This window comes from Bufo gargarizans, chromosome 2, assembly GCF_014858855.1.
Source record: "Bufo gargarizans isolate SCDJY-AF-19 chromosome 2, ASM1485885v1, whole genome shotgun sequence".
NCBI classification, from domain to species: Eukaryota; Metazoa; Chordata; class Amphibia; order Anura; family Bufonidae; genus Bufo; species Bufo gargarizans.
The window spans coordinates 647,590,427-647,603,149 of NC_058081.1; the positions used below are offsets into that span (position 1 = coordinate 647,590,427).

A 12,723-nucleotide genomic window follows, 5' to 3' on the forward strand; every position below is an offset into this window, starting at 1 on the left:
TTCTAATATGGGTGGAAAGTGGGTGTGGTTAGCTATGTTAATGAGTTTCACTCCAGATTTGTTTATTGCACATTTTTTTAAAGTAGCAAAATTGCCACAATCTCACTCCAGGAGGAGGGTACAGTAGGAAAACTGGAGTAGCTTCTCTAGACAGAAGTGTTAGGTCTAAGGACAAGCCAAATTTATCAAACAACATGGGACATAAATGTGGCATAAAGTACTCCAGGGCTGCAGCTAACGACTATTTGAATAATCGATTAGTTGTCAATAATTTCATCGATTAATCGGGAAAAAACTCTAAAATGACAAAAAAAAGGGGTTTATATGATTTTACTTAAAACATTATGTTCAAAGGCCTTATTAAAACACATTTAGGAGTTACATAATTATAAAAATTTTGCATTACAATGTAAAAAAAGACAACATGTCCACATGGTCAGGGCTTCTTACACACTATGTTGCCTGTAGCAGAGAAGAGGTGTTCCAATGGTGTGGATGTACTTGGGACAGACAAGTATGATCTTGCAAGTTTAACTTTCATGGGGGATCTGTGGATGACACACTGTTATGGGGGATCTGTGGATGACACACTTTTATGGGGGATCTGTGGATGACACACTTTTATGGGGGATCTGTGGATGACACACTTATGAGGGGTTTTGTGGATGACACACTTTTATGGGGGATCTTTAGATGACACACTTTTATGGAGGATCTGTGGATGACACACTTTTATGGGGGATCTGTGGATGGCTCTGTTATGGAGGGGATCTGTAGATGGCACTGCTATGGGGAGGGGGATCTGTGCACTGCTATGGGGAGGAGGAACTGTGGATGGCACTGTTATGGGAGGGGGATCTGTGGATGGCACTGTCATGGGGAGGGGGATCTGTGGATGACACTGCTATGGGGGGGGATCTTTGGATGACACTATATAGCATCTTATGCTATATGTGTCATCCACAGATCTCCCCCATAACAGTGTCTCCCGAGTCCCAATACACCGGCCCCGCCGCTCACAGCAATATCTAAAGAGTATTTCTTAACCGTTACCCTGCAGTAACTTTTACTTAAACTTTAAATCAGCGCTATGAATTGATCTTTAATACCTTACAAAATCAAATACAATGAAGCTCCGGTAACAGGCAGAGCGGGCGGCGGCGTAACGTCACTCACTCACATGACGCGCCTACTCCGCCCACTTTATGAATGACACAGGCGGAGCAGGCGCATCACGTGAGTAAGTGACGTTACGCCGCCGCCTGCTCTGCCTGTTACTGGAGCTTCATTGTAAGGTAAAATAAAGATGCGCTGATTTAAAGTAAACCGGCCGCCCGCATAGCAACAAATCGGTGATTATTCTATAACGGGATTCGTCGGCAACAAATCCCGTTATCGAATATTATCGATAAAGTTGATTAACCGTTGCAGCCCTAAAGAACTCCAACACAGACTGATGCAAAACTAACTTCAAATATTCTCCTTATGATAAATTCTCCCCAGTGTGTCCACACTTGCTGCATAATGTCTTCATCATACTACTGAACCCTGGACAACTTAACAATCCTGGACAGACAAAACACAGTATTTGTAGATTGCCTTGCTTACTCCAGCAAAACCCCAAGTCACCAATATTGACAAAGAGAATCACTAGGACCTGTCAATATTTGTGGGAAATACTCCGAAATACAATATTAAACCCTTCCCGACCAGCGCATGTTTTAAACAGCAAACACCCGGGACTAATGTCCACGTCTGGCAGTAATGCCGATCGCGGACTTTTAACCTATCATCGCGTGCTCCCAGGTGTGTTCCCCTGGGGAGGACTGGAGGAGCTGGATGCAGTGCCGCACATTAGTTCATATGCAGCCTCTCCCTATGACAGGACTTCATAGTAACATAGTAAAATACAATCGGATGATTGCTTGTTATAGTTCTCTATGGGTAAAAAAAAGTAAAAAGAAAATGTCTAAAAAAAAAAAAAAAAATTCTAATCACCCCCCTTTCCCCAAAATGAAATGGTCGCTTCTCTACCCACAGAAAATTAAAGAACAAGTGATCAAAAAGTCATACACACACCAAAATGGTATCAATGAAATTCCAGATCGCCATGCAAAAATGAGCCCTCACACAGCTCCATACATATAAGTACAAAAAAGTTATAGGGGTTGTAGTCTGTAAAAGTGAAAATCACAAATATCTAAATGTAATAAAATAAATAAAAAAACATACATTTTGAAGGCAGTGACATACATTTAATGCATTTATCTTATGCTAACAGTGCTTAAAATCAGTGTTTAAATACATACAGTATATACAATATATATTTATTGCAATTACAAAGCATAAAACATTCTTCTAGATACATACATTCAAAGGAAGGGACAAACCTGTGCCACAGCCCTAGCTTCCTATTCTCATCTGGCCTCTCTATTGAAACTAGATCTAAAGATTGTGTAAGTGGTTTAACCTGGGAAAGAAGCGTTAAAATAATTAAGTATGGTAGTACTACAAATGCATATGTCGAAAGCTATCAGAAGACGAAGATGTACACAAATAGTACTGTATGTCTGGAATCTAGTAGGCTGAACTGTGATACCATGGCCAAGAGTAGAGGTTCTTCTGGGGGAAAAAGCAGGTCCTTTTTTTTCTAATCCTGGTCAACCATTTAAATAATCTTTGAAAACATGACCGCCTGCCCACACTGTGCACACATTGCTCCCCTGATGGTCATATATACCAGCCAACCATGAGAATTGATTTAAGGCATCTTATTATTAATTGGCAATATTCTATTGTTACTCATTTATAATATAATTTTGCAGTAAAATCAAGGCCATTTGACAAGATTTGATAATCTTCATTGCTCATTGTCCATCCTTGTCTATGTGCACCACACAGTTCTCTCTCCTCGATTTTTCAGCCTGAAACACCAACAAGTGACTTCGAAGGGTATCATCTGGCCCACTCAAAATCAGAGAGGGATCGTTATCCTGTTGGGAGTAATCACAGATCAGATTTTACTAACAATATTTTTTATTTGCTTATAATTTTTGTAATTGTGTAGGCATGACAGAACTCTCATTATTTTGTGTAATATAGAATTTTGCCTCAGATTCTATGAAAAGGGGTCTAACCTGTTTTTGGGCCTTTTTTCATCCCTCTGTATGTACAACATCAAAGGGGTTTTTCCATCTCATAAAGTGATGGCATATCACTATCACATTATAATCAGTGGGGGACCTCTGGGACTCCCCCCCGGATCCTGAGAATGAAGGGGTCACAACAATAATTCAGCACTGCACCCCTTCACAGTGCTTCTGGTCACCTGGTTGTGTAGCATAGCTGTATTCAAATGAATGGGGCCAAGGTTGCATGGAAAGACTGTGAAGGGGCTTTAGTGCAGGTTTACCACTGAGGCTCCTTCATCATCAGGATTAGTGGGGCTCCCAGAGGTCGGACCCTCATGATCATAAAGTGATGTACATCCTAGCACTATACAATCACTTTTCATGATGAGAATACAGATTAACTCATACATAGTTTCCATCTCCATGCTTTTTGAGTGGGCAGACTCTTCCAGGTGTGACCTAATGCTGTCTGCTCTGATCCAATCAGAGGTCCTCCTATTTTGGCTCCTCCACCCTTCTCCTCTTACAGCATGCAGTCTCATCGACACAGATAGAAACTGCAGCTGCACCTATCTACTGTGCATTAAACTAGACTGATCTTTTGATGACTCTGGTTTCTGAACATTTACAAAGAGCCTGCAGGCTACAGGCTGCTGGATGGTAAGGAAGTAAATAGTAAGACAAAAAGTGTAGTCTTTCGATCTTTGTCAGGACAATTCAAACTTTATAGATAATTTTGTTAGCTAGATAATCACACTACCTACCGAGGTATCATTAAAGGTTTTTTGGGTGTACAATGTCGGCCGGTAATAATTCAATTAAGAATTATTATTATGGTCATAAAAATAATTAACATAAAAAATGTTTTTATTAAATTTGTCATAAATTCTTAAAATCATGAGCTGGTAAATTGTAGATAAACTAATCGATACAATTCACATCTGAGTCCGATGACGTTAATGACAAAAATGTAGTCCTACATTATACTATAATACACAGGTATTAATAAAAATATGCAGATTTATTGGTTACAAGGTTATAGACATTTATAAGTAAATAAACACAATGATACATGCAAATAAATATATATCTAGCATTAATATAAAGCATTACAAGCTTAACAATACATGTGAGTGGAAATAACTTGTCACATTATAACAAAGCTATTATTAGGTTAGGATATCAAAATAGGAACATAAGTTATATACATTACTCCTGTTCAGAGGAAACCTCATGATATCAAGATGGGCATGTCTAATCCTAGACATCAATATGGAATGCTAAATACATTCCGCCCCCTTCTAACCAACTACACATCACATGACTTCCAGAATGGGCAAATCCATTCAAGGATATGACTTAGAAGAGATAACTGTATCCCTCCGCCCCATCCTGGACTATTTTCACACATATTACTTTGGTAAGACTATTAAGACAAATAACAGGGATCTAGGATCTTTGCTAGACTATATCTTAAATGAGAAGGACTTGAAATAAGTCTTTCCCATTTAGCTTGGCGAAGAATGTTCTATATATATATATATATATATATATATATATATATATATAAAAGCAAGCATTTAATGCTTTGCTAGATTAGGAGTCTAGATTCTTCTGCAGGTATAATGAAGTCTCACAATATCCTACGACTACATCTCAATATGGAGATGATCAATTAATTTATTTATTTGTCAATCTAGTTGGTATAATTTCACCCACACTATCAAATTAGTCTTAATAAAATGAAATATCATTCTCTGTGTCTCTTACCAAGTCCTAGTAGAAATCTCACTTCTGCTCCTAGGAAAGCTGGGTGGTCCATCATAGTGCATCTCACCATGGCTTTCATCTTAATAGACCCCTCTAGAGAGATCCACTTTGTCTTTCCTTTTTTTCTTCTAGTGTGTTTCTCCTTTGTGAGTTTTTCTCCCCCCCGTGTATGGTTTATAATAACAAACTTATCAGTTAGACACACCTTCCTAGTTTGGAACTTTCCAATCATTGTTGGATGGGCGTGACTATTGATAAGAAATATGACATCATAACCTTACCCAGAATGCACTTTTGCTATTGTTGTAATGTCACCTATTCATACCTAGGTGGCACTGCTGTGTAAGCTATTTGCATCATAGTATAAAGGGTTAACTTATGTAAGTCTGAATAAAATGTATTCTGTACATTTGACCTTAGAAGCTTTAATTCAAAGCTATAGGGATTAATTCTGACACTTGTAGCAATTAGAGACAGACCTCTAGGCGTCTCTCTGAATGTTTCTCACACTGTTGATCTATGGACCATAATGATATGAATGGTCTTGTTTTCTAACAATGATATCAGTACCTCCTGTCAAACCAAAGATGTGATGTAATTGTTACAAAACACACATCTTTACAGACACTCTTTTAGAGACGAATATTCTCCTAATGAGAAATATATATATATATAATATACAGGATACACTTTGTCTTCATAACATATAACAATATAATATAAAGTTTTATATATATATATATATATATATATATATATATATATATGTCCTACTGGTTGTTTTATGCTAAGGACTAAGGCTCATTAAATGAATACATGAATATTATATATTTTGCTTCATTAATAAATACCTAATTGTATAGGTAATTATCACCAGCTGCATAGAGCTTATCTTTATCTCCCGTCATAAATTTATAAGTAGACAAGGAGGCCTCTTCTCAGACTGGTTTCATGAGAAGAATAACACTTAAAAGCAGAAACCTTTGTACGACCCTACTTTGGCCTACTCAAGATATACAAAATTGTAACTATAATCGAGCATGGCTCTTAGAGGCAATGAACATCCATCTTGACTAGAATAATTGGATATTAATGCATTTACCTATGAAAAGGCACAACAACAATACCAGGATGGGTCATCTATATCAGATGGTCTGACTCCTGGTGCCCTCACTGGTTAGCTGTTTGAAGACACCGCAGCACTCCTCAAAGCATACCATGCACAGCGCCATACATTGTACAGTGGCTGTGCTCGGTATTGCAGCCTAAGCCAATTCACTGTACCATAGACCATGTGACCAATGAACATAACATCAATGGGTTAGGAAGAGGCCTTAGTGGCTTCTTCAAACAGCTGATCGGCGGGGGTGCCGGGAGTTGGACTCTGACTAATTTGATATTATGACCTACCTCGAAGACAGGTTATCAATATTCTAGTCCTGGAAAATGCCATTAAGGTAAAGAAAAGCATAAAATCTGGACATACAACCGTTGATTAATCTGCAATAACATCTCAAAATGGCAGTAGGTCGCCTTTATAAATGCCTTATCAATCACTAGCTCTGTAATTGGTTAAAGGGATTTGGGGTCTGGCCAACTGAAAAAAAATGGAGCACAAGTTTTGTACTTCTGTACTACCAGTTCTGTACTAGTAGCTGTAGAGATGAGGTTGCACAAGGGTGAGTGTAGTATAAAGTAAGCCATAGGGCTATCACAAGGTACTTGTAGGGAGTGAGACTAGTCCTTATAGGACTTATGTTGTTTTTGAATGACCAGAAGATATGCACCACACTCCACAGCGAGTGCAATGCTATGCCCAGGTGGGACCGTCTTATTGGAGGTACCTTACCAGTCATAGTCTTATTCTGGTACAATGGGCATGTAAGTAAAGTATAAAAAAAAATTGAATTTAAAGCAATATTTCCTACTGGTTATATACAGTATTTTATATGTATAAGCTAAAAAATAACTATGAACTGTATCTAGTATCAGCTAGTGACTGCCTCAACTATAGGTGACTGAAAATACTTACAGCGACTGCAGAAATAAAACTGTTGATGAGGTAGTAGTCGGCACCGCCATGTGCGCTCAGATGCATAGGCATGAATCCTACAATCTTCGCTGGATACAGTGTTTTCTTATTATTCACAAAGTCAAACACTTCAATAGGACTCCCTCCAGCACTGCGTAATTCCCCCTGAAACAACAAAGAAATCATCCTTATGTGGTGTCATGGATCATTTGTGAACCTCCTGCTTTCTGAATGTATTGATGGCTACCTTGCTCTCCCCATTGACAGAATTCATCTGACAGCCCTAGGTAACTTGCTACAGGGAATTAGACTTCCTCCATGCTGCCACTCTGCCCTATTAATCAGACCGCTTGAAAAGCATTGTACAAGTAGTATATTAACCCCTTAGATACCGAAGGTTTTTTCGTTTTTGCTTTTCCTCCCCCCCCCCCCCCCCATCTTCCTAGAGCCATAACTTTTTTTATTTTTATGTTCACGTATCCATATGAGGGCTTGTTTTTTGCGTGACAAGTTGTACTTTCTAATGCCATCATTTAATATGGCATACAATGTACTGGGAGGAGGGAACAAAAATTCCAAATAGGGTGGAATTGGAAACAAAATGCAATTCCTCCACCATTTTATGGGTTTTGTCCCTACGGCATTCCCTTTGCGGAAAAACTGACCTGTAGAGAGAAGCATAATAGCTGAATTGCTCATTTCTCATGCTGGCCTGCCAAATGCTGGCCAACATAAGTATTGCAGCTCCAATACCTTGGGTCTCTTAAGAGAGACCCAGCGTATTGAAATCAGTAACCGGCATCCTCATTGGCCGCAGGGAAGCCGGTAAGAAGCCAGGAAGCGCATGCTTCCAGGTATTTTTTAGATTTTAGATGCCATGATCACACTTTATCACAGCATCTAAAGGCTTTAATGACCGCGATCGGCTTTATTGCTGGTCTCAGTTATTAGCCACCGGTCTGTGCTATTTGAAACAGTGGAGACTCGTCGGCCACGGCACCCGCTGCATGTGTGAGCGGGCGCCATGTTTACCCATCGCTCCAGCGCCGTACATGTACGACACTTATAGCAAAAGGGTTTAAAGACTCTTTAACAACAGCAATGCCTATTTCCTAAAACACAATGAACACATCATGACCTATTGTCCGTGCCTGCACCACCCATTTTATTAATTAAAAAGACAATTGATCATTATGTATTCCTTGAGTTTTTTGCCTAAAGCTTATTTTATACCGACCAATGTTTCAGTCAATTACTGGGAATGAAACGCCACACAACCGCGTCATCTGTTTGGCCAATTATTGTGCCTACAAATTCTCATCCCTGATAATTGATTTGGTTATTGGTTTTTTTTTTTTTTTTTTTTTTTTTTTTTTTTTTTTTTTTTAGCGATCCCATCTAGTCTGGTCTGGTGCGGCGGCCCCGCGGGGCGATGGAGCACTCCTACCCCCATCTAAGATATCTATCAGAGTTTTATAGTATCCGATCCAGTTAATGTGGGCCATGTTCAGTGACATTTTTATTCAAGAAGATCGGGTATATTTATTAATGTGGGAGTGTAGCCTCACTGATAGATTTGGTTATTGGTTGAATCATTGCATCAACCCTTTCGCTATAAGGGGTGTTTGGACAATTTGCATCTGTGCTAGTCAGGACAATTTTTGCTGTTTTGACACATAAATAAAATTTGAATGACAAAATAAAAAATAATAAAAAAAACATACTAACCCCCCCATACTGATATATATACAGTGGGATGCGAAAGTTTGGGCAACCTTGCTAATCGTCATGATTTTCCTGTATAAATCATTGGTTGTTACGATAATAAATGTCAGTTAAATATATCATATAGGAGACACACACAGTGATATCTGAGAAGTGAAATGACGTTTATTGGATTTACAGAAAGTGTGCTATAATTGTTTAAACACAATTAGGCAGGTGCATAAATTTGGGCACTGTTGTCATTTTATTGATTCCAAAACCTTTAGAACTAATTATTGGAACTCAAATTGTCTTGGTAAGCTCGGTGACCCCTGACCTACATACACAGGTGAATCCAATTATGAGAAAGAGTATTTAAGGGGGTCAATTGTAAGTTTCCCTCCTCTTTTAATTTTCTCTGAAGAGTAGCAACATGGGGGTCTCAAAACAACTCTCAAATGACCTGAAGACAATGATTTTTCACCATCATGGTTTAGGGGAAGGATACAGAAAGCTGTCTCAGAGATTTCAGCCGTCTGTTTCCACAGTTAGGAACATATTGAGGAAATGGAAGACCACAGGCTCAGTTCAAGTTAAGGCTCGAAGTGGCAGACCAAGAGAAATCTCGGATAGACAGAAGCGACGAATGGTGAGAAATGTCAGAGTCAACCCACAGACCAGCACCAAAGACCTACAACATCATCTTGCTGCAGATGGAGTCACTGTGCATCGTTCAACCATTCGGTGCACTTTACACAAGGAGATGCTGTATTCGAGAGGGATGCAGAGGAGCCTTTTCTCCGCCCACAGCACAAAAAGTGCCACTTGAGGTGGGCTAAAGCACATTTGGACAAGCCAGCTTCATTTTGGAATAAGGTGCTGTGGACTGATGTACCTAAAATGGAGTTATTTGGCCATAACAAGGGGCGTTATGTATGGAGGAAAAAGAACACAGCATTCCAAGAAAAACACCTGCTACCTACAGTAACATATGGTGGTGGTTCCATCATGCTGTGGGGCTCTGTGACCAGTGCAGGGTCTGGGAATCTTGTCAAAGTTGAGGGACGCATGGATTCCACTCAGTATCAGCAGATTCTGGAGACCAATGTCCAGGAATCAGTGACAAAGCTGAAGCTGCGCCGGGGCTGGATCTTTCAACAAGACAACGACCCTAAACACTGCTCAAAATCCACTAAGGCATTTATGCAGAGGAACAAGTACAACGTTCTGGAATGGCCATCTCAGTCCTCAGACCTGAATATACTGGTAATTGAAAATCTGTGGTGTGACTTAAAAAGAGCTGTCCATGCTCGGAAGCCATCAAACCTGAATGAACTAAAGATGTTTTGTAAAGGGGAATGGTCCAAAATACCTTCAACCAGAATCCAGACTCTCATTGGAATCTACAGGAAGCGTTTAGCGTCTGTAATTTCTGCAAAAGGAGGATCTACTAAATATTGATTTCATTTCTTTTTTGTGGTGCCCAAATTTATGCACCTGCCTAATTTTGTTTAAACAATTATAGCACTCTTTCTGTAAATCCAATAAACTTCATTTCACTTCTCAAATATCACTGTGTGCGTCTCCTATATGATATATTTAACTGACATTTTTTATCGTAACAACCAACGATTTATACAGGAAAATCATGACGATTAGCAAGGTTGCCCAAACTTTCGCATCCCACTGTATATATATTTTAAAGAAGACACCAGGCACATTGTCAAAATGCCACTCAGCACTTTATCCTCACAGATACCTTCATACAACTTTGCGTGAAAGTGTAAATATTCATAGAAATTGCATGAAAGCTGAAATTAGTTGGTAACCCAAGCAGGAAGTTATATGAACCATGCGTCTTAAAAATAAACATGTGCAGAGTTTGTACAAACCACTTAGTCCTAACTTTACATAACGGGGTCATGTACTAATCTGAAATATACCTAAATTAGGCGTATTTAAAGCGCAGATTGCAGAGCAACATTTAGTTGAGCCGCTGTCTGTGACTTTTCCCTACTCATGCCAGGTCTAATATTGTGGTTGTGGCTTGGGCGGAGAAGGGGACGGCCGGCAGTCCCGTCTTATTCATCATTTTCTGTGCCGTAGAAAATGGTCTAAATGTAAGACAGCTCGGAACCTGTCTTACGTTTTAAAACTGGTGCTGGATTACATTACAGTCCTTGAAACGTGTGCCCCCAAAACTAATATATTTCCTGACAGCCGACAACTTGACAATTGCAGTTGCCTTGATGGACTGTTGACAACCATGTCCACCTTTGTGTAGCTTTGTCACAAACAGGATTTATTTTAAAAATGCATAAAAACATTTCCCCCTAAAAAACACTACCAAGCAGACGTTTTTCACATAAAAACAATGTAAATGTAATATACTGAGGTATGCAACTCTCATATATACCACAAGCATATACATCAACAAGAGCTTGTGCTCTTACAAACACTGGAACAGAAGGTACATGTAATATTTGGCCATCATCTACATATGTTAAAAATCTATACTGTACACTACAGCTTTTATGTTATCAAAATCTTAATTTGAGAGTACAAAATATACAGTATATAAAAATATAACCTAACAATTAATGCACACTACCATCTTCATGCATCTCTGCAGCAAAGGGTGATTATTAGCAAGAATTCAAAAAAAAAATCTAATTTCCAACTAAAATGCGTAGTCTAGCAGATTCCTTATACAAGAAGTTCTTTGGAGAATTGCCATCTGAAAAGGACCAGTCTCCATTGCCACATATCGAGGAGTTTAAAGTAGCAGGGTGCCTGGACACACTTGAGGACCAGACTGATCACCTGCATGAAAGAAAATATCCACATCCTGCAGAGGATGCAAGTATGGCAGGATGTAAGTAAGGCAGCCTATCCAAAAAAAAAGTGCAGAGACAGATCATAGTCTGATGTTAGGGTCCACCCTGAAGTTGCATTGCAGAAACATGTTGTGACCAGGTGGTTAAAAAAAAAAAAAGAAATAATAAAATCAAGTTTTTCTGCACTCCGTACCCCATAAAAAGAAAGTAAAAACAGACTGATCAAAATCTTAACTAATTTATTGAAAAGGAAAAACTAAAATATTGAACTGACATAAGTATTCAGACCCTTTACCCAGGACAGTTGAAGCACCTTTGGCAATGATTACAGCCTCCAGTCTTCTTGGGTATGATGCCAAATTGTTTGAAAACCTGGATTTGGGGATTTTATGCAATTCTTCTCTGAAGATCCTCTCAAGCTCTGAAAGGCTGGAGAGGGAATGTCAGTGGACAGTTATTTTAAGATATCTCCAGAGATGTTCAACGAGGTTTAAGTTAGGTCCCTGGGCAACTCAAGGCCATTCAAAGAGTTGTCTCAAAGCCACTCCTGTTGTCTTGGCTGTGTACTTAGGGTCACTGTCTTGTTAGAAAGTGAACCTTTCGGCCCAGCAGTGGCGTGCCGGGGGGGGGGGGGGGGGGGGGTCCGCCCCGGGTGCTGACTCTCACGGGGATGCCATGTGTGGGGGGGGGGGGGGAATATGGTGGAATACTGTGTGGGGGCAAAAAATAAATAAAAATTGTGCCAACTTTGGGGGACATGAGGGGGGTGCACACAGGAGGACGTGGGGGGGGGGGATATGGTGGGATACTGTGTGGCACAGTGGGGGGCAAATTATTATGGTAGGGATTACTATGTTGAGGGAAATTACTATAGGGCAATGTGGGGGACACTACTGTGTGGGGGGCAGTGTGGGGGACACTACTGTGTGGGGGCAGTGTGGGGGACACTACTGTGTGGGGGGCAGCGTGGGGGACACTACTGTGTGGGGGGCAGCATGGGGGACACTACTGTGTGGGGGGCAGCGTGGGGGACACTACTGTGTGGGGGGCAGCGTGGGGGACACTACTGTGTGGGGGGCAGCATGGGGGACACTACTGTATGGAGGCAGTGTGGGAGACACTACTGTGTGGGGGCAGTGTGGGGGACACTACTGTGTGGGGGCAGTGTGGGGGGCAGCATGGGGGCCTTTCTATTGGGGAGGCACTGTAGGGGCCATTCTATTATTTCTGGGGACACTATACAGGGATT

General features: G+C 40.2%; 1 protein-coding gene across 1 annotated transcript in view; it reads right to left on the bottom strand.

Annotated features, from left to right (window-relative positions):
- Positions 1-2,310: 2,310 nt before the first annotated feature.
- LOC122926900 overlaps positions 2,311-12,723 on the bottom strand; it is an 81,636-nt gene continuing 71,223 nt past the window's right edge. Inside the window, exons 8-9 of the mRNA XM_044278419.1 lie at positions 6,934-7,098; positions 2,311-2,993 (exon numbers count right to left, since the gene is read on the bottom strand). Of these exons, the coding sequence (XP_044134354.1) occupies positions 2,868-2,993; positions 6,934-7,098 (291 nt within the window). The 3' untranslated portion in view covers positions 2,311-2,867. The remainder of the gene's footprint in view (positions 2,994-6,933; positions 7,099-12,723) is intronic.